The 21203-nt window shown below is 37.8% G+C and overlaps 2 protein-coding genes across 2 annotated transcripts in view; both read right to left on the minus strand.

Annotated features, from left to right (window-relative positions):
- Window positions 1-2848: 2848 nt before the first annotated feature.
- Window positions 2849-4548, minus strand: CER1 (cerberus 1, DAN family BMP antagonist). The gene is made up of 2 exons (XM_021525574.3): window positions 4021-4548; window positions 2849-3142 (listed from the first exon to the last, which is right to left on the minus strand). Exons 1-2 carry the CDS (start codon window positions 4546-4548, stop codon window positions 2849-2851), a joined length of 822 nt encoding a protein of 273 aa, XP_021381249.1.
- An 8539-nt stretch (window positions 4549-13087) lies between these two features.
- The window catches only part of FREM1 (FRAS1 related extracellular matrix 1), a 62499-nt gene continuing 54383 nt past the window's right edge, over window positions 13088-21203 (minus strand). Inside the window, exons 36-37 of the mRNA XM_031507351.2 lie at window positions 16066-16151; window positions 13088-14708 (exon numbers count right to left, since the gene is read on the minus strand). Coding sequence (XP_031363211.2) covers window positions 14509-14708; window positions 16066-16151 — 286 coding nt within the window. The 3' untranslated portion in view covers window positions 13088-14508. The remainder of the gene's footprint in view (window positions 14709-16065; window positions 16152-21203) is intronic.

A 21203-nucleotide genomic window follows, 5' to 3' on the forward strand; every position in this document is an offset into this window, starting at 1 on the left:
ACAGGCATTAAAGTTGGTTGCATTAAATCCACACTTAAAGGAATAGCCTGAAGATTTATTTTGCTAAAGCAGTAGGGAGAAAACAGCACTTCAGTTATTTTCTACACAAAGCACACCCATTTGAAAAATATACAGTGGGACAAATAAAAGGGCAGAAGTGTAGAAACTGCTTGGAATTTATTAGAATTTTCAGAGAGCTCTGCAACTATATTTTGTTCTATAAAGTAGAAGTAAGTAGGTTTGCAGGAATGCTCCATAATAGATCACATTAGCAGCACTTATATTGTCATCTTAACTACACTGGAAAAGCTTTCATTACAGAATGCATGCAAGCTCTGAGCAGTTGCAACTAGTTTTTGTTGCTATAATGTTACTACTGAAAGCATCCATATAGTGATATGGATCACACTCCTCACCTTTCTAATCCACAGTGTTCTACTTGTAGAGGCAATCATTATACCCAGAGAGAAAAATCGCTTTAGGGCCTGGATAAAACATATTCCTAATCTGGATTTTTTAAACGCTGAGAAATCTGATCCAATTAACACATTGATTGATTTTGCAAAATACTGTGCTAATTACATGCAACCAGTCATTGCTGGGTTAATTAAACATGCATCCAAAAAACCTACAGCACTAATCTAATTAGCAATTACTACAGCTGTCGTTACCTCTTTTCACCTACTTTTAAGCTGTGCAAATTCACACTAAGAATGTTGTCCTGCAAAATCCTTACATGAATAGCTTTCTTTGCAGTAATGCTTCAGCACAGAGAAGAAGCTTTAAAAATTAGGCTGAATACTTTTCAGTCCACAGTATAGCTTTGATTCAGACATCCTCATGATAAACTCATACTATATCCATCAGTTTTGTCAAAATTACAAGACTGAAAGATTTTTTCTTTTTAATTGATGTGATTTTATTTGGAGTGTATGTAGGTCCTAAGTTCAAGTGGTTGCCTGCAAACCTAAAAACATACTTGTATTTCAGAAAACAGAAAAAAATGTGGATGAACATTTTTATATATTCAGACAGCTTTAAAACATGTGTCAAAAATTCTGAGTAAAACATCTCAGAACACTTGGTTTTTTCAGATTAAACAAAATAATCACTAAAGAGAAAAAGGTTTATAACATTAATGCTGTGTGTACTTTTCTTCCTTAGGCTTGATTAAAAATATACATTAATTTTCACACACAATGCAGGGATTATAACACCTTGATAGCTAGTTAGTTGGAATGGCATTATATATAGCATATAAACAGCCATATATAGTTTTGACATCAGTCCTTCATACAAAGTAATAGAGAGAAGACTTGCTTGAGTTTTAGTACTCAATTTTTATTATCTAAAAACAGGTTTATATGTAAGGAAAGGTAACTATGTACCAGTCTTTAGTTCATTCACTGCAAGTGGCCTGAAAAGCAAACAGCTTCACACCCAATATCAGAATATAATTCAGATGCAATTTTTAGTAAATATTCAACATGGGCCTTGGACTCCAAAGCCATGCTGCACATGTTTTCTGAAAGAACATTAAGATACTTCTAATTCTATTGCAGTTCAAATATAAGGAATCATTTACCCCAGCCCTTGAATTTGACCTTGAATATGCTAAGTCAATAGTGATTTCCAATACCATAAAAAAGAGCTTGGACAGTTTAACAACAGTGGCCCAGGTCTGAGAGCAGATTTTCAGAGGACTGAAAAAAATGGCATAGAGATATGCTGAACTCTTCTGCTGGAAGCTGATCTCTATCTAGTGTGCCAGGTTTGCAGGAGAAATCTAGGGAGAAGCAGCTGGAGAGAGCCAGAAAGCCAGCATTTCAGCTAATAATCGCTAGTGCTGTGCTGCCTAGCAGTAGACTCCAATGCTTCCTAGCAGGCCTCTCTCAGCTTTTCCTGTAAAGTTATTAAGGTATTGCTATAATGATAAAGCCATTCTCAGACTTGCAGTCACATAAATGCCTTTTTTGCTTTAGTTTAAGAGCTGAGAATATTATTTAAATTTTATCTTAGATTCAGTAACAATGTAAATATTTATCGGACTAGAAAATGTGCATTGTCTTTAAATAATTTAAATACTGGTGAATTTAAATAATAACAGTGTATTTGTCTGTGATGTTTTCTGTAGGAGTATGTAATTTTATTTTTTTTTTCTTCTTCTGCAGTTCAACACTTTAAATAAAAATAATGGTGAATGCAGGCATGTGGAAAAGAGCGCAAGTGATTTCTATGGCAAAATACCCCTTCCCATTATCTATTGTTGTAAATTGTTGGTATATTAGTTTTCAATGAGAACTGAACTCCAACTGAGATCAACTAGTCACAGCTTTAACTAGTCACAGACATTAACTAGTCACAGCTTTACATGTAACTCATGTCCATTTATGTTTTACACTCCCCAGCCATTATCTTGCTGTAAAAGTAGACCTGTTTTTGTCAGGAACAGGCTAAAATCTCATTTTTGTTGCTAATACAGCTATATTGGCACTCCTCACAAGCAAAGGCAAGAAAAACTAGTCAATATTCAGGTTTTACGCAGATAAATCATGTTAATTCAGTCTTTGTTTACTAGCAGCCTAGAAACAATGATAGGAAGGGTGGAAGATTTTTAAAGTTTTCTCTTGTTAAAGTAAGACCTTTACACATAAGCCATACAATTTCACCTAATTTTCCTTAACAGCTGCAAGGAAACATTTGTTACACTTTAGGTAAACTCATTATTGAAACAGAGATGATGTAGAAAATATACATTTTTAATTGTTTTTGTACTAGAGTGATGACAACTTGTTTGAATTTTTTCATTGTAAATTCTTATGATCAATTAAGAGGTACTTTGCACAAGTTAATTGTGCTCATGTACATTTTCATACAAGTCTGACAGTAGAGATCCAATCACAGGGTCTTTAATCTTCCGACTTTCACATTTACACTCTTCTACAATCATGATTTCTTTGACCACTGGAACAGAATCAGTGCAGTTGAGATCCAGGCGCTTCATGGAGAACTTGCTGGGCAGGCAACGAGAACAAAAGGTATAAAGATGATCTTCTGAACCAGGAACATGAAAAGAACTACATTTTCCAAAACACAGATTATTCTGTACTGTCACCTTCTCACAGCTGTTGTGAGTAACACCCTGAAACAGAAAGCAATTTAATGTTTCTGATGCAGAAATGGCCCATGGAATTTGCTAGAAGGCATGAGAAAAAAAAAAAAAAAAAAAAAGGAAACAAAAACTACTGCACTTAATAGTACAGGTTTCTAGGCAACATCTGTATATACGTATGTCTGTGTGAAATAAATTTAGTTCTGGATGTGAAAAGACATAGTCCTTGACAGATCATGGTTACAGAACACTGAGAATTGATGGTGATTTACAAAGAATGCAGCACTTTTACCTTTACTGTTTGCTTGTCTTAATGTTACAATGTGACAGAATGGCTTCATCTATACATGAGACAACTTACCAGTTCTCTGAAATTCTTAACACAAAATTAGACATAAGCATCAGTTTTCTAATTAACACAAGATAAAACAGTCATTGCTTATGTGTAAGAGAACAACCAGCTTTTGCTGTAAATACTTGTCCTGAGAGTCTGTATATGTACACACACACACGTGTGTGTGTGTATACACACATATGTATATTTATACATATATATATGTGTACATATATATATATAAAGAGAGAGAGAGAGAATCATTATTCAGATCTACAAAACAGTTGAGATGTATATTCATTGAATGGATAATTACTTATTAATTTCCTGCCTGCTTAGACCATGTCCAAATAGCTGTGCATAAAAATAATAAATAACTCTATAAAAATTGAGTCTGCGGCTTTCCAGTGCTGCAGTTTATTTGCCTCATCAGACTAATTTTTTCATCAGAATCTTTCAGCCACTTTTGAGCAAGTGTTCTGAAGACCTTTGACTAGGACTAAGTCCCTTTAGTTGCTGATTACAAGAGACCGGGGGAAAGGTGTGGTTGTTGATCTTGAATGCTTGTTCTTACCTGGGTGAAAGGCAGGGTTCTGCAGTTTTCTTGGTGCATTTCATTGGTCTTGATTGGCAGGACAACCTCTTCAGATGCTGAATTTTTCTTTAACATGAAATGGTCCCAGAATTTCTTGGCATCTTTTCTGTAGGGAAATTCAGACTCTCTCTTGCTGGGATAATGGGGTGGAGAGAGGTTTTCCACAGGAGAGGTCTCTCTGGATGCAACCCACGTTCTAAGGTTTTGGTCTGCATGGAGTCCTGCACTGGGAAGTATGAATCTGGACATTTTTTTATCCTCTTTCTTCTCACTTCCAGATGCTGTCTGTGGAATTGATACAAAAAAGCTTGGTACTTTCAGGGTCTCTTCAACTTCTACTGGGTTCTCACTTACCAGCTCAGGAGAACTTTGGCTTTCAAAGAGATTTTTGTTCAGGTAGAGGAAGTGTTGAAATGGTCTTCTGCTTCTCCTTTGCTGTGAATTTCTCTGTAGCTCTGTGGCTCCAAGACATGAAAGTACTAACATCTGAAGGAGAAGCAGTGACATGATCCTGGAAAGGGCTACCCTGTAGACCTTCTGCTATTGCAGTGAATGTAGTATGCTAGCTTTATACAAGAAGAGATTATGGCAGAGGAGAGGAGGGCTTGGGGGAGATGCTGGTGGGGCTAATTGCATTCATTTACTGTAGATTACAATTATGATAGGGAAGTTTGTGCTAATGAAACTCTGCTTTCAATCTGAGTTATGTGTATTAGAAGCTCCTATCTATAATCTAGTAACTCAGGGTGTTGTGGAGGACAGAAGGAGTCAACAGGAGGAAATGTTTGGATAAGGTGTCTAGTTTAGGCTGAGAAATTAAGTAAACATTTGAAGTTGTGTATTAGAATGTTCAGTGTGGTCTCCATTGTTTATTTTGACTTTCCACTCCATACAGCCAAAGACTGTCAAAACAGGGACAGTGTTATTTAATTACAGTAGGAAAAGGCAAGCTGATTAAAGTTTGCTGAAACAGTAAGCTCAGTCTGGAGACTGTATTTTCAAAGGTTAAGTCTATCTTTGGACTCAGATTTGGGATATGACCTGACTGCATGACTAACAGACTACTGCTCAGACAGTCAAAGAAATCAATCAGGAAGCACTAGCCCTCTCTCCATCTTCCTCACAGCAGGTTTGCAGCTGGAGTGCAGACATGTCACCAGCACAGAGCAAAAAGTCTCAAGGTGAAGAAACTCTGCTTCCTGGGTTTTCAAAGATTATCCTACAGTGCCACATCCTCTTCAGGCACCAAAGCCACTCCAGACATCCTATAAAGTTATAATGATAAATTAATATTTAAATAAAACATGCTAAAAATAGATATTTATGTTTCCAGCTATCAAAGTCTCAACAGAAATACCTAAAGTCTACTAGGCCTTAAAATAGAAATATCTTTAGCACAATTATCAATTATCATAATTATCATGCTATGCAGCATGTAAGAAAAAAATAATTTACTAGAACAGGATATAGAGAAAAGTTTTGGGAGAAGAAAAAGTTATTTTCAATAAACATTGCAAATAGGGATCCTAATATCAAAAGAAATTCTGCTTCAGATAATTTGTCATTTAGGTGCACTAATCTTCACACTCCTGTTTCTACAAAACTCTGTCAGTAGACTCTAAAGTTTGTATTATTCTTGAAAAATTATGTGCACTAGATGTATGATATTACTTTAATTTTCAGGGAATTAATTTCTTGCTTAGAGCTGCACTTTGAATCCACACATCGTATTTGTGTTCACCAATAATTTCAACTGAAGCAGTTGACTTATGTAGCTAAAATACCTATGTACTGGTAACAGTCACTCAAAACTATTCAGCAATGACAAGAACATTAAATTTTGAGTTTTCCTTCTTTTTCTCTCTGTTTTAGTTGCTGGAAAGCCCAAAGACTGGGCTGATATTCAGACCTATGTATTATATTGTATTGTATTGTGTTGTGTTGTGTTGTATTGTGTTATGTTGATGCAGAGAATCTTAACACATTTGGCAATGCCTTTCATACATTAAATTTGGCTTTTTGAGGCAAGATACATATTTGCAGGTCATCTAAGGATGTCTCTGATAATGCACAGATAAAAATTTAGTAAATTGTAGAACTGGAATGATTTGACTTCCTAGACTATGTAAACTAAACTGGCCTGGGTTATTCCTGCAGAGTAACTGTTATCAAGGAATGTATAAAAATCATCTTATTGATATATATGTAGAGATGTTTTGCTGCTAATGTTACATTGTAGTGCACTGGCAATGAAAAAAACCTCTTTGAGATCAGAATCCACTTCTGGTACATACAGAACATATGTTCTGTCCTGTAACATACAGCAAGAAGAGAGGCCTTTGAGACTTTCAGATGTAAATGCACAATTTACAGAAGAGTAGAAGACTTCAGAAGACTGAAGCAAAGTGGTGTCAGCAAGTCACTTTGCAAGCTGCTCTGCAACCCAAAGGCTGATAAAAGAGCTCTCTTCACTTCTAGGTCAAGCCAGTTCTAATTCCTGGGGTTAGGATGGTGTTTCCGAAGATCTGATGAGATCAAAAAGCAGTGTGCCTGGTTCTGCTAAGAAAGTCTAGCACTGTTCCTTCATGCCTATAATAATATGCTATGGCTGCTTTCCAAGAGGCAAAGCGGGTAAAATATGGGACATTGTACATCTGGGCATGGTTTGTTCAGTATCTAAACACTACCACAATCTGTTTTGAAGGTGGCTGCCTATATAACCATAGCAGGTCTCTCCTTAGCCTCTCTGCTTAGGCAAGAGCCTACATGCATAACAGGAAGCCATCTCAGCTCAGACAACAAGATAGTTAAAGTTAAAACTAGGCATTTGCAAGTCTCTTTGTGGTGACATTGACTGCATAGACTAATAATTGACTACAGGCATTGGACTGGGCACATAATCATTATGTTCTAAATAGACCTAATCTCAGCTTTCTACAAAAAAACTCAATGTTGTTTCTTTTCTAAAAACTTGTTTTCCTGCCTGATCACCCTTTCATATAAGCATAACATGTTTTCACTGTTTTTCTAGTTATTAAATCTGAAAACTATATGCAGCAGTGTCTTCCAAGCAGGCTTTAGTTTGCCTTCATAGAAGCAGTTTATTCAGGACATTATGTTTTCACTAGAAATAATCACTGTGAATGTCTGCCCATCCTTTTAAAACTGTCAGGTCTATAGATGATGAGTGCTATGCAAATGCAAAATGGTATTCATTTGTTTCAAAGCTGGAGTTTATTCAGTCATTAATGGACATTATCTATGCTGCCAGTTGATGCCTAAAAATAATTCTTGGGCAGTGCTTGAATTACTTTCTGTCTGTTGAGCTAAATAGACTCATCATACCATGATTGATGATCAAATCATTTAAATGGATTTTATATATACATCCAATTCAATATCTTGTAATTTTCAAAACACGTCCAATGTAGACAAACTTGTATCCAGACATATCTTTCACAGACCCCATATGAAGACCTCAGAACTAATGAATTATCACTATGCAGTTTATTCTCCAATAATTGTACTTATCAAAGAAGGCCATCTGTGGTCTTTGTTTTACTGAGTTTCAGGGAAGCAGATCACATACAGGCCTCATGGGAAATTTCTAATTGTGAAACCAAGGGTCTCTTAACAAGGTATGAAATGCAAGAATAGGCAATAGGTTTGTTTAGTTTTGTACCTCCGACTATAGTTACTCTTCATCATTAACTGCCCTATGTTTCAAGACCTCTGTTGCACTGTTTGTTTCTCCATGCATTTTTTTCCTCTTAACATTTCTGTTTCTTTTCTGTGTTCTGGCAACAGAACTAAGAACAGCATTAAGTTTTATACGGCAGCCAAAATGAAGGTGCTCACACTTTAGAATTCTTTTTTATGTCTTCAGGGGAGCTAGGATGAGCGTCCTTTCACATGTATTGGACCACATTCTCCTGGCTGCTGGTACATACACAGGACACAATGAGTGGTTCTGTCTCTGAATGATACTGGCACATATGTACTGCCTAATTGACAGTGTATCCAATTTCAGACCCAGCCTGAGGAGTTCTCTTGGGATGTAATTGATAGCAGCAGATTGCTAAAGCATGGGACAGGGAGAAAGACACTGGGAAAACCCATGGGACAGGGAAAAAGGAGTCTGAGCAAAGACTTCAGGAAGCTGCATCTTCCTAGATTGTTGTGAATAATTTGAGAGAGACAGATTATTCACTGAAGAATTTGACACCACCAACAATATTTTTGCAATAAAATCCAAAGAAGATGCACACAAGATTTCTTCAGTTAAAATAAAAATAGATATAAACTTACCATAAAATTTCTTCTATATGCATAAAATTATATTGTTTTGCTCACTCTGCTTATATGCAATACTTAAGATACCAGATTCTTAATCACAGAATCACCCTTTCAGTCATTAGGGTTGAAAAGGACCGCTGAAGATCATCCAGTCCAAGCCCCTTGCCAAAGCAGGGTCACCTAGAGCAGGTGACACAAGAATGCATCCAAGTGGATTTTGAGTGTCTCCAAAGAGGGTGACCCCACAGCCTCCACAGGCAGCTGTTTCAATGCTCTGCCACCCTCAGTGTAAATAAGTTCTGCCTCATGTTGAGGTAGAATGTCTTGTGCTTTAGTTTATGGTCACTGTACTAAAACCAGTTGCTGGGCACCACTGAAAAGAGTCTGGCACCATCCTCCTGACACCCATCTTTGAGATATTTCTATCTATTGATGAGATCCCCATGAGAGAGAAGCTCCAGACCCCTGATCATCCTCGTGGCTCTCCACTGGACCCTCTCCAGTAGCTCCTTGTCTCTCTTGTGCTGGGGAGCCCAGAACTGGACACAGCACTCCAGCTGTGGCCTCACCAGGGCTCAGTAGAGGGGGAGGATCACCTCCCTCGACCTGCTGGCCACACTCTTCCCAGGGCACTCCAGGATGACATTGGTCCTCCTGGCCGTGGGGGCACTGATGGCTCACGGACAGCTTGTGATCCACCAGGAGTCCCAGGTCCTTTTCCACAGAGCTGCTCTGCAGGAGGTCAGCCCCAGCCTGTGCTGGCACTTGGGGCTGTTCCTGCCCAGGTGCAAGACCTGGCACTTGCCCTTGTTGAGCCTCATCAGGTTTCTCTCTGCCCAACCCTCCAGCTGATCAAGGTCCCACTGAACGGCAGCAGAGCTTTCAGGTGGATCAGCCACTGCCCCCAGTTTGGTGTCACCAGCAAACCTGCTGAGTGTACATTTGATCCCTTCCTCCAGGTCACTGACAAGTAAGTTCAGTAAGATTGGTCCTAATATTGATCCCTTGGGAATACCACCGACTGCAGGCCTCCTGCTGGACACTGCTGCCCTGATCATGACTCCTTGAGCTCTGCCTTCAGCCAGTTCTTGGTCCATCTCGCTGTCCATTCCTCTAATCCTCATTTCCTGAGCTTATCTATGAGGATTTTATGGGAGACTGTCAAAAGTCTTGCTGAAGCTCAGGTAGACAACATCCACTGTTCTCACCTCAACAACCCATCCTGCCATGCCATCACAGAAGGCCATCAGATTGGTCAAACATGATTTGCCTTTGGTGAGTCCACCCTGACTACTCCTGATGACCTTCTCTTCTTTTATGTGCTTGGTCACAGCCTCCAGAGTGATCTGTGCCAATACCTTTCCAGGGATGGAGGTGGAGCTGACTGGCCAGTAGCTTCCCAGATCCTCTTTGTTGGCATTTTTGAAGATGGGAGTGCCACTGGCTTTCCTCGAGTCATCAGGCACCTCTCTTCCATCATTTTTCAAAGAAGATGTACAGTGGGTTTAGCAACAACATCTGCCAGTTCCCTCAGCATCTGTGTGTGCATCCCACTCGGGCCCATGGATTTCTGGTTTTGTCTGCCTAGCTGACCTCTAACCAAACCCTCAATGGCCAAGGGCAAGTCTTCTTTTCACCAGTCTTCCTCTCATGCCTCCAGGGTCTGGGATTACTGAAGAATGGCCTCAGCAGTGAAGTCTGAGGCCAAGAAGGAATTCAGTTACTCTACCTTCTCTCTATCTTCTGTCTCCAGGATGCCCACTATATTCCTATAGGCCACCCATACAGCCTCTCTCTATTTCCATGTTCTATAAATTTCTCCTGCTTGAGATTGGCTAGAAGCTCTCTGCTCATCCCAGTAGGTCTTCTGCTACTGTTGTTTGATTTCTTGCTCATGGGGATACATTTGTCTTGAGCTGGGAGGAATGCTGAATACTGATCAGCTCTCCTGTACTCCTTTGTCTTCTATACCTCTAAGCTATGGGATCCTGGTGAATAGGACTACTTCTAATTGAAAACAGTACATTACCTCAATGCCAAAAAAAACCCCCAACATTAAAAAGCCTTGAAAACAAGAGCCTAATGTTTTCAAATCATTTAAGTGTACTGATACTGAGAACAGTGTTTAAGTAACACAGAGTAGCAGAGTTATCCATACTGTAGTCAGCATAGGGTAGCAGGGGGGGGAATTTCCTCTGAAGGAGGCTGAAGTTTCTGAGGGATAAGGACTTTTTTCACATCCTTCTTTAAATCAAGAGTAATATTAAAACTAATTTTTATAGACTGGCAGTCTTCTTCTTGTATATCTGCTTGCAGACCTATATATTTTCTTAGATTTATGTCTCAAAACAAACAGCATTTTCTTATTTATGGGTAGTCAACTCATGGTACAAATGTCCTTATAGTATTCCTCAAGAATAGGCCCAAACAGAAGAAAACACTGAATTCAGAAGCTGATTAGAGTAAACAGCAGGTATATTATAACTATAAATTATCTATATATATTTATATATCATTATATAAATATATGAATAACTATAAATAAATATAAATAATGTAATATTAATATATCTTATATAAAATATAATTTTATATAACTATATAAGTATACATTTATAATATTATAAATGATCAATATAAATTTATATTATGTATATTATTTATATTGATAACTAAAGCTATTATCACTAGAAAATAAGTTTTTGTGCAATTTTGAAATTAAGAAATTCACCAATGTATATTTTGGGGTTTTTATTAACACACATTACATAGTTAAACATGACAATATATAAAATAGAAGAATTACCATAGCACCAGTACTGTTATGTAAATAATGCAGAATCACTGAATCTTATGTATAACTCTCTCCAGGTTATTTTTATAATTTGAGTGAATAAAGACTTGAAGACATTCAGTAAAGTATCCATATGTAGGAAGAAGATCTGGCAAACTTTTCCGATATTTTTCACACTAAATACTTGATATATATAAAGTTAGTAAAAAAATCAAGTGTTTTATAATACTTTGGTTTAGAATAAGTGCTCCTGTGACCTGATGCCTATCCATTTTTTTTCACAATCATTGGCTTTGAGTTAACTACTTCCCTGTCAAATTTGTTTGAAATACTGACATATTTAAAATATATTTTTCAGGGAGTGAATGTGGTTAAAAGTGACAAGCACACACAGTGCTCACACAGCCCTCTACTGTATAGAAATCTAAGGTAACAGCTAAGTTATTTTCACTTAGCATCTTGGTTCTATTGCTCTTGCGTATGGATTTATGGATAGTTTTAGTATAGTATATCCTTTGTTATCCAGAAAGTGTGGCATCCATATGTGAACACCAGATTTTACATGCTCCTTTTTCTTACTTTCAGCCTTTTGAAATATTCTTCATGCTGCTCATCCCCTAAATACTCATTTTTCCTGGAGTTTACTCAGAGCCTAATTAAAAAATGCTGAAGCTAAAAAAATCCCCAAAGCTCCTCATTAGGAGCTGTAGGCCCATCCATTACTAAACTTCTCAGAAGCCATAGTTATTTGTGTTTTCTCTGATTTGTTCTGTTCTTTGAAACAGTATCTAATAATAAAAATAGAAGATGTAAAGATCTGTGAAAAAATACCTATTTAAGGGCAGGAAATAAAATTTATTTAATGTTTGGAACAGTTAACTATATTGGAAAAAAATTCAGCAGCCTTTCAGGGCAGAAATATACTTGCTTTGCAATATAAGAATTTTAGTTTCATTAATGTATTGTGATAGATATAACTAAGCCAATAAACTCATGCAGTTTGCACAACTAAAAATCTTCATATGCTGGAATCACTTTAAAGTAGTTCAAATTAAGTACAAAAAAGGGAAAATTTCCTCTACTCTCACAAAAGCAAACCTGAGGTCACTGTTGTGTCCGATGACATGAGTCATTTATTAGTTATTGATCAAGTAACAAGCACCTTTGTCAAAATCCCCACTCTGTTGATATTATTAATTTATTAAATAATTGGGAGAGGTATTTGTGTAATCTCAGTTGGCTTTATCAAATTAGCACCAATAAATTCTACATCTTTTATTTTAAAAAGGCCCTAAAGAAATAATAGTTTATGTCTCAGTCAATATTCCATGGAATTCTAGAATACATCACTAAAAGATACTGAGAGTGCTTTTTTAGATATTTTTTTTTTTTTTTTTTTTTTTTTCCCTGTAATGAAAACCTTCAGGAATAAAATCAGGTCAAAAACCAGACATTCAGGAGTACTTGGTTTGGAGACAAGTAGCATATCTATGTTGACCTAGAAAATTCCTTAAACAAAGGAGTTTCTGTCTAACAAAAAAACCTGAGAGAAATCCTGTAAATATGTTGTCTTCATCTGTTGATAGCAAGAAAAAAGGTGAGGAGGTTCTGTCCCTGATATGTTTTTTCTCCAATTCTGCAAAGCACTCATATTTATTTGGCAGCCATCCTTTCAGGGAGGTTCTTTCCTATATACAAGGACTGTTCAGCTGCTCACATGTTGATATAACTTGTCACAGGCAAGGAGGAAGGATGAGTAACCCATGCGTGACAAAGGCAAAGAGGAGGAAGATATAACCCCTGAAATAGTATTCTTCAGCTCAGAGAGGAGAGGTGTTTCTGCTCTGTCTTTCCCTTGCAGGACTGAGAAATTGCTATGACGAACCTGAGAAGGAGGTTTTGCAGCTCTGTTGCAAAATTGATCCAGAGACTGGCTGAACAGACGAGCAAGGCAGGGGATCAACTGCTGGCAGCAGGCAGGCAGATGGGAAGGATGAGAGATCATAGGTACAGGGCAAATTCACCCTACTCACTTCCAAACCAACTGTCACACACTGGCTCCTGTTGAGAGCAACTTTAATTTTTTTTTGTCTAGAAAGGAAGCCTGTGCTTGGATCCTCATTTCATTTTGTTTGGGGTTTTTTGTTTTGGTGTTTTGTTTTGTTTGGGTTTTTATTTTTTTTGTTGTTGTTCTTTCTTTTTTTGGTTGGTTGGTTTGTTTGTTTGTTTGTTTTCTTTATTAATTAGATTTTGGTTTTTTTATTTTATTTTAAGACTGGCAGTAAAAATGTCCAAAATCAAGCTTTTGACAGGTCAAATATAAATCTACTATAATGTTACAAAATGCTTATAGTGCAACTGTATTTTTCTAAAATAATAAGTTCTGGCCAGCTGTTTTTTTCCTATTAATTGCTGAGTTTTAAGCCTTTCTTGGAAATAAATCTGGATTTTTAAAAATTATTTTTAAAAGCCTCAAATCCCTAATAAGGACTTAGATTAATACTTTTCAAAAGCCCTAGCTGCTTTACTACAAAATATGTCCCACGATTACATTGGTTTATACACACATATAAATCCTATTGATGTTCAGTGAATATCCCCAGATAATATCCTAGGATTAAGTATACATTTTTTTAAATAAATCATAATTTGCTATAACATTTGATTTAGAGATGTCCCATTATTTAATTACACTAAAAATTACAGCACCATCCTGCAGTTCTGGAAAAAAAAAAAAAAAAAAAAGGAAAAATTTTGCTTAGGAATGTGAAACAGATGCAACTCTGTGTGGTCTGATCCATTAGGTTCTGAAGCTAGCCTCGGGAGGTAGAAGAAATACAAGGCGTTGCTCCTGTTCGTACTCTGTCACCAGGCAATGTCCAACCATTGGTTCTTCTGTAAGATGTACTAGGGCATCCACCAAAGAAACTCCAGTGTTTACAGGACATCACTTACATCACCCGAAAGATCTGGTTTTAGACAACATCTACCCTCATTTCCAACTCCAGCAGCATTCCTCTTTTTGTCACTGCAGAGTAAACCTGCAGTTCACAACCCTTCCTTTAGGAAAAAGTACTTTTACATAGAAGTGTGATGAAAGCCTTGGGACCCGGCTCTTTGGTATAAAAATATATATGAGTAAGGGACAGATCAAACTCTTTGCAGAGATTTCAAAACCTTAACCTGGGCTTAGTTTTTTGCAGCTGATCTCCATACCTTGGTTAGAGTCCAGTGCATCTGCATGGCCTCTGCATCTGCATTATATGCATGGCAGCATATAAAATAAACCTTCCTGATAATTTGAACTGTTTTCTAACACAGCTAACAAAATGAAATAGCATGAATGTCCTTATGCTTTCAGAGGTATCCTCCATCCATTACAACTTTCTGGAACATATATAGCTGTTAGGTTTGACCTTCTTGCAGTCAGTTGCTTGCCATTTTCCTCGCTTCTGCACAAATACACAATTTCTTCCTCTCACTGGAAAATGGTAAGAGCCTCTTCTCCAGTTTATGTAGGTTACAGGTTCTCCTCCATTCCACTCCCAATGTCCAGAATTGACTTGGTCATTCAAACCTGTATGAAATCAGTAAGACCAAGTCAGTGATGTTTATTGTGACTGGAGCCAGATGCCAAGAGAGTCATGCTGTTCTGTAAATTGTTCTTCATGAAAAAATGCATACAGTTACATGCTGAGAGAAAAATAAAACATCTGATAGAACATAAGCAAAACACAATTTAGGATTTAATTAGTCCACTTGAATCACAATTAGTGCCATATGATTAAAGGAAAGTACACTTTTCTGCAATACTGCATATCTAAAATGTTTTTTTCTCCTTTCATCTATTACATATCTATCCCCTCATAGGTTTTTTTTTTGATACTTGAAATAGCAAGGAGTCTGGACAGCATCACATGCCTTCGGATTTCTTCTGAATATAAAATTCTGCAGATCTTTGTGGACTTGATTTATACTCTTTAAATTAACAGTTGTAAAATTAGTTTGTGTTAATTAGTACAATATAAAACATATCTTATTCCCCTAGCCTCTGAGTTACTAAGACCAATGGGCATGGCATAATTTCAGACATGACTTTTCTTCTTAGGAGAGACCAAAATAAGAAAATTGGCATAACAATCTTGTGGTCTTTGTCAAACAAATTTATTTCTTTTAAGTTAACAGAATTATGATAGCATTAAACATGATCCAAAACTAACTATTTTTTGAAGTTAATTTAGTATACCTAGTAGGTCCATCTCAGCAAATTCCTAAGAGCTGATAATTGCAGTTCAGAATCAGAGAAAAAGAACACTGAGGACAGTATAGCAGAAACAAGAGGGGTTAGAAAAAAGCAGTAGCACTAGTGTTAGAGCTAAGGCAGTCATTCACAGAAAGGAGGTACTAAGAAGACCCATCCAAATTCTTTCCATTTCTGATTAAATGTAAAGTGCCTAATAAGAAATAGCTAAATCTTAAATTATATTATAAAATGTTCTTTAGCTTATCATCTAAATAATTAAAAAGATTTCTAGATGATGCCATTAAATTAGGAGTAACCCAAATAATTATGTAAGTTAAAAGAAAAAGCTAAATTAGGGATAAATAAAGGAACAGTCAAAAGAAAGAGGAGATAAAATTGTAGGAGCTGCATAAGAACTATTTTCATCAGCTTGTTTGAAGAAAGGTTTCAAGACAAAAACATTCCAGCAATAGACATCATGATAAACATATCTTTTTGATAAAAACTTATAAAAGTAGCCAGATACATTTTGGCTTTTGGTTTATGCCTTGCATTGAAATAATAAAAGCAGCAGAAATTTGAGGACAATACAGCGTTTGAAGACTGAGCTTGAACTGCTGCAGCAGTTTCTGCTTTTCAATGTGTACAGGGACTGCAATCTACAGAGGGGGCTTGCAGCCAATATACTTACCTATCCAAAAGGGCATCTTCCCACTGAAGTCCCACAGCCACTGCATGTGTTGTTCATTAGCCACACTTGTTAGACTCCCCAAGTATCTAAGCTCAACAAGAGAGGGCAAAGTAATCAGCATTCCACAGAGTGACAGACAGTTCCCATCAACTTATCAACAACGGATGTTGGTTCTAGTATAAAGCATATAAATAATGAGTCACAGGAAAACCACAACTTACTGGCATGAAGGAATAATTACATGAAGAAGTCTTAAAATTGTGGACTACCAGGGAAAGTCCTAGTCTAGTTTTTCTAACAGAAAAATTCGATCAACTTAGCAACTGAAGGAAATGTACACAGGAATTATGTGCCACATACTCATTGTCACAATTTTTGACACCTTATTTTCCATAAAATAATAAACTTCCTACACTGAAATCCAAGCCACTTAAAGATGGCTACAACTTCATCTGTTTGGCAGTAGAGCAGGAGATATCTTTTTAAAATCATGTTTTGAAAATACTGAAGCTTTGAATAATTTGTTTAGGTGGTATTGTTCTGAGAAGTAATCACAGAATCACAAAATCGTATAATGTCTTGAGTAGGAAGAGACCAACAAAGATCATCAAAATCTAACTATTTGCCATACACAGAACAGCCTCAAGAAACACAAAATATACCTTAGAGTACTGTCCAAACACTTCTTGAATTCTGTCACTTCCCTGGGGAGACAGTTCCAGTACCCAACCACCCTCTGAGTGAATATCTAATCTAAATCTCCCCTGTCACAGTTACACAGATATCCTCTAAAATCAACATTCAGGCTGTTAACATCATTCCCCTCCTCCATTTCCTTCCTCTCCCTCTATCCCAACTCTTTATTTTTTGCATTTTCATCCTTTTCAATTTTCAGTGTCAGCTGAGACATTCTGGTTCTCCATTCTCCTATGAACCTTTACTAAGTAAATGCAGGTATCCCATGGATTCCAGTTCATCACAAGAAATTTGGAATCTGAAAAGCAACACATTCTTCAGAGGATTGTCTGCAGTGACTAAGCATTTAGGTCAGATTAGAGAGAAGTTGTGGTTTGTATTAAGTAGACTATTTCTGAATTAAGTCAATGCATAAACTCTGCTCTGCATTTGTACTTATAGTATACCAGCTCCAAAGAAGGGTTTGCAAACCCTAGCACAGAGTGGCTTTGCCACTGACAAGTCTTCCAACTAGTATCAAACATACAAGCACCAGCAGGCTACTCTTAAATCATTTAGAGATCAGGATAAATCTTTAGGCATTAAGAGACAGATGTCTTTCTTCAAATTTGCTGGGAACTGTCAGACATCAGTGGCTCCACTTTCTTATTTATCCATCTTTGTGTCTGCATTGATATATCACCTTTTTACATGTCACACCTGGTATTGCCATCCCTTTGATGCTGAACCTCTGGTTCTGACATTTCTTTTGTCCCCTATTTCTGACTGCCACTCAGTCTAAAAGTGATGCCAACCCCTTCAGCCTCCCAGAATATCCTGGGTGACAGTTGATAGGGTCAGAGCAAACAACACTGTTCATAAAAACATTTTAAGAGAGAAAAAAACAGTTTCTAATATCAGGATAAGTAAATGGTATTGTAAGGATTTTACTAATTTTGTTACTTTTGATAGCTAACAGAGACAGAAGATCACTATTGCTCCAGATGAAATGATGACTGTCTTCTTTAAGAGCTGGGGCAGCAACCAGGCCTGAAGAATGGAATGGCAGATTTGAGCTCACTTTGGAGACTATGAACAGATATTAGAATGAAAGCCCACCATTAAGCATGCTGCCTAGTTAGAGATCCATGCATGGAGCTCCATTCCCATTATTGTCCTGTATGTCTTCTAAGAGTACCACTCCCACGGATTCTATATGATGCCACACAAAATAGAGAAGCAGGAAGAATTTACATGAGAAGAATTCAAAGTAGTCCACAATATTCTGCACAGTCCCTACTGCACAAAATCTGGACCATTCCTTAAATCTGGGCCCACAGGGCCAGGATATGAAATAAAATCATTGTGTTTCTGAGGGGGGATACTCCTGCTGCATGTCCTTCTCTGTTACCATTGCAGGCCAGCCAAAGCAGCAGAGTTGCCCTCTGCTCCATGCTGCGCGGTGGATCTCCAAGGCCAGCAGCTCAGCTGGGTGTTAGCCCTTGCCTGTGCAATCACAGCTGCCCTGGGGTGGGCACTGTGCAGTAACAGCAGGCCCATGGGGCACTCTGAGTTCCCAGGCCACCAGAGAACAGCATGGAAAGGGTCATACTGACACCTGTGTACCCTCTCCTAACCTAGAGGTGCAGCAGAACAGCCTCAGAACTGTCTGGTAGGGGTCAGGATTGTGCACCCTGATTGTGTGGTAGGGGCCCCCAAAACTGCACCCAGTGAAGGCGTCAGCAGGGCTTCAGCTGTGCCTCCCATCAGGCCTTATGTCCCAAGGGTGACTGGCTTCCACCCTTCCGGGCCAATCTGCCAGGCACAGAATCTCCAGTGAGCTAGGAACAAAGTTGTTACACTGACAAACACTGCTGGGAATTTTCATACTCCATTTTCTTCTACAGACAGACTCTAGGAAAACAGGCATAGTTAATTCATGGTGTCCTCCCAGGCTAACTGCTTCAGCAACTGAACCAGTCTGCCTCCCAGTGACTGTGGTTGCACTGACCAAATGGACCCAAGAAGAGGTCTCTGTGGTATCGCTATTAGGTGAACAAGAACAAAAATAGAGCATTTTATCTGGCTTCTGCTTAAGGACAGCCAAAACCCAGGAACTAAGTAATTTACTTTGGGTGAGCATATCTTCTGATTATTCTTGAAGATGTGAAACCAAAAAGCATCAATATGTGTCAGTAACTGCTCTATCTTTTATGACATACAGCCGTAGTCTGAGCAACAACAGTTTCAGACTTCAATCCATGTACCAGGGACAGACTTCATCACTGTGAAAGGAAAGCACTACAATGATTATAATGTAATCTAATATTTTCTCTATAGGAGTGCTTTCTAAGTACAACTTCAGACCCATATTACTGAAGAGAGAACAACTGTTCTAATTGTTATACCTGTTTAGAGGGGTTATATATTTTAGGGAGATGAGAGCCATCCTGAAAGGACATAGCACTGAAAGAACATAGCACTTCCATGATGTTACTTACTGATGCCTGAGGCATAGGATCAGACACCGGAAATTACAAGATAATGTTTTTTATGGAGTGTGCATCTAGCACTTCCTAATGTAAATTAGTCAAGATAAGGGGTAATAATGCCTTATTAGGGAAAGAACCCAAACAAAACCAAAAACAAAGAAACGCCAACCAAAAGAAGCCACAACAAACCCACACACATGATTTTTTCCTGAGCTAAACCATCCATTAAAAATTGTTCCTGCATGCTTTATAGTTTTTGTTATTGATTCAAGAGTGCCCTTTATCTTGGAGCAGTTGTACAAATTAAGGAAATTTAATTAAGCTACTTTGGGTAGCTATTGACCTTGAAATATTGCATGGAAATATTTAGCACAAAGACTTTACTGATTCTCTATTAAATTTTCTGATACATTTAAGAGTCTTGCACCATTTTGGTAAATTTTATATCAGCAAAAGCACACTTGATTAAGTATGAAGGTCTCCATGGAACATAACATTTTATTTGAACTGCTGTAGTAAATCTATGTCCTATCCTGATGTTGAAGGGTGTGGAGGGTGACTGAAAGACTGTGCTTATCTCGGTCTTTTATTTGGTTACCTAGGGAGTTATCCTGATACCTTAAAATAGGTGTCTAGTGTTGCTTACAACACCTCTTATCATTCAGAACATTCAGATGAGAGTGGCAGACATGATGCAGAGCTTGCAGGAGACCTGCATTTCCAGACTGGTAGTTGAAAGCCAGACAGCATACACAAGGTCTTTAAAGTTACTCTAGGTACCTGGATCCCTCTGCTGGAGTCACGCACAATAATATGAGTTAAACCAGTCACTCAGAGAACCAGTACTAGAAGAGGGCTGCTGTCCTGTTTTGCACTAGGAAACACTGAACCATCATGAAAGATATAATCTACTGCTTTAGATGTGGTTCTGCCTGTATTTCCCAAGGACTGAGGCCACATGTAGCTGATATAGTGCCATCAAACAAAATAACATGTCCTGCCTTACACAGCTAGCAGTAAAGGACCTGAAATCATTTAATCAAAGCTCAAATCTATTTGAGCTTTGATTAAATGTTCAACTTCAAAAAAGATAAAGGTACAATATGACTAACAAGGTAAAATACATAACTGTGGGTTCAATCAATGCAGTTCTTCCACCCCTTCAGTGGCAGCAGTGAAACCATTTCACACACAAGTGAGCCCTGCTGTACTGACCCTTGGGGAGGATGTGCTCCTATTGGAAAAACAAGAGCTGTGGCATAAATCATCAAAATTGGTTCTAAATCAGACTGCTGTGGGATCACTCAGCCATAATATCCCCCAGATGCTTCTCTTCATGTTGCCAAGAGTCTCTTCATGCATACAAACAAAGCTAGAGAAATTAGTTCTTAAACCACCTTTCTCTCCAATGAATTGGAGAAGGGTTAGAAATAGTGTGAGATTTTCACAGCAATTAACTGAGATTTCCCTGTCCCCCCATCCCCAGTTTAACACTGATATATAGAACTTACATCAAGACAAGCACATATTTTTGTCTGCTTCTGCCTCTGCATATGTAAACTAAAGAAAAGGTATACCAACTGTAACAGATGGATACAATGTATGTCAACAGAAACTCAAATAGGCCTGCATTAGCCCATACATCCCCAGTTATGTCCAGACAACAGAACACAATATATCAATAGCATTACTGTGTTGGAATAGAATCACAGACTATCATGTTGGAAGGAACTGCAAAGATCATCTGGTTCCAACCTTTCTTGGCAAAAGGACAGTCCAGACAAGATGGGCTAGCACTCTGTCTAGCTAAACCTTAAAAGTGTCTGATGTTGAGGAATCTACTATCTCTCTGGGGAGAGTCTTCTAATGGGTGACCTCACAGTGAAAATTTTCCTTTGTGTATACTTGGAATCTTCCCAGGAATAACTTGTTCCTGTAGCTGTTCATCTTTTCTATTGACTCCTTGTTAAA

Source organism: Lonchura striata, chromosome Z, assembly GCF_046129695.1.
Source record: "Lonchura striata isolate bLonStr1 chromosome Z, bLonStr1.mat, whole genome shotgun sequence".
NCBI lineage: Eukaryota > Metazoa > Chordata > Aves > Passeriformes > Estrildidae > Lonchura > Lonchura striata.

Coding starts and splice junctions, on each gene's coding strand:
- CER1 (XM_021525574.3), bottom strand. CDS start 4,548: ATGTCACTGCTTCTCCTTCAGATGTTAGTACTTTCATGTCTTGGAGCC. Junction 3,143..4,020: donor GAACCCTGCCTTTCACCCAG/GTAAGAACAAGC, acceptor TTTCTGTTTCAG/GGTGTTACTCACAACAGCTG.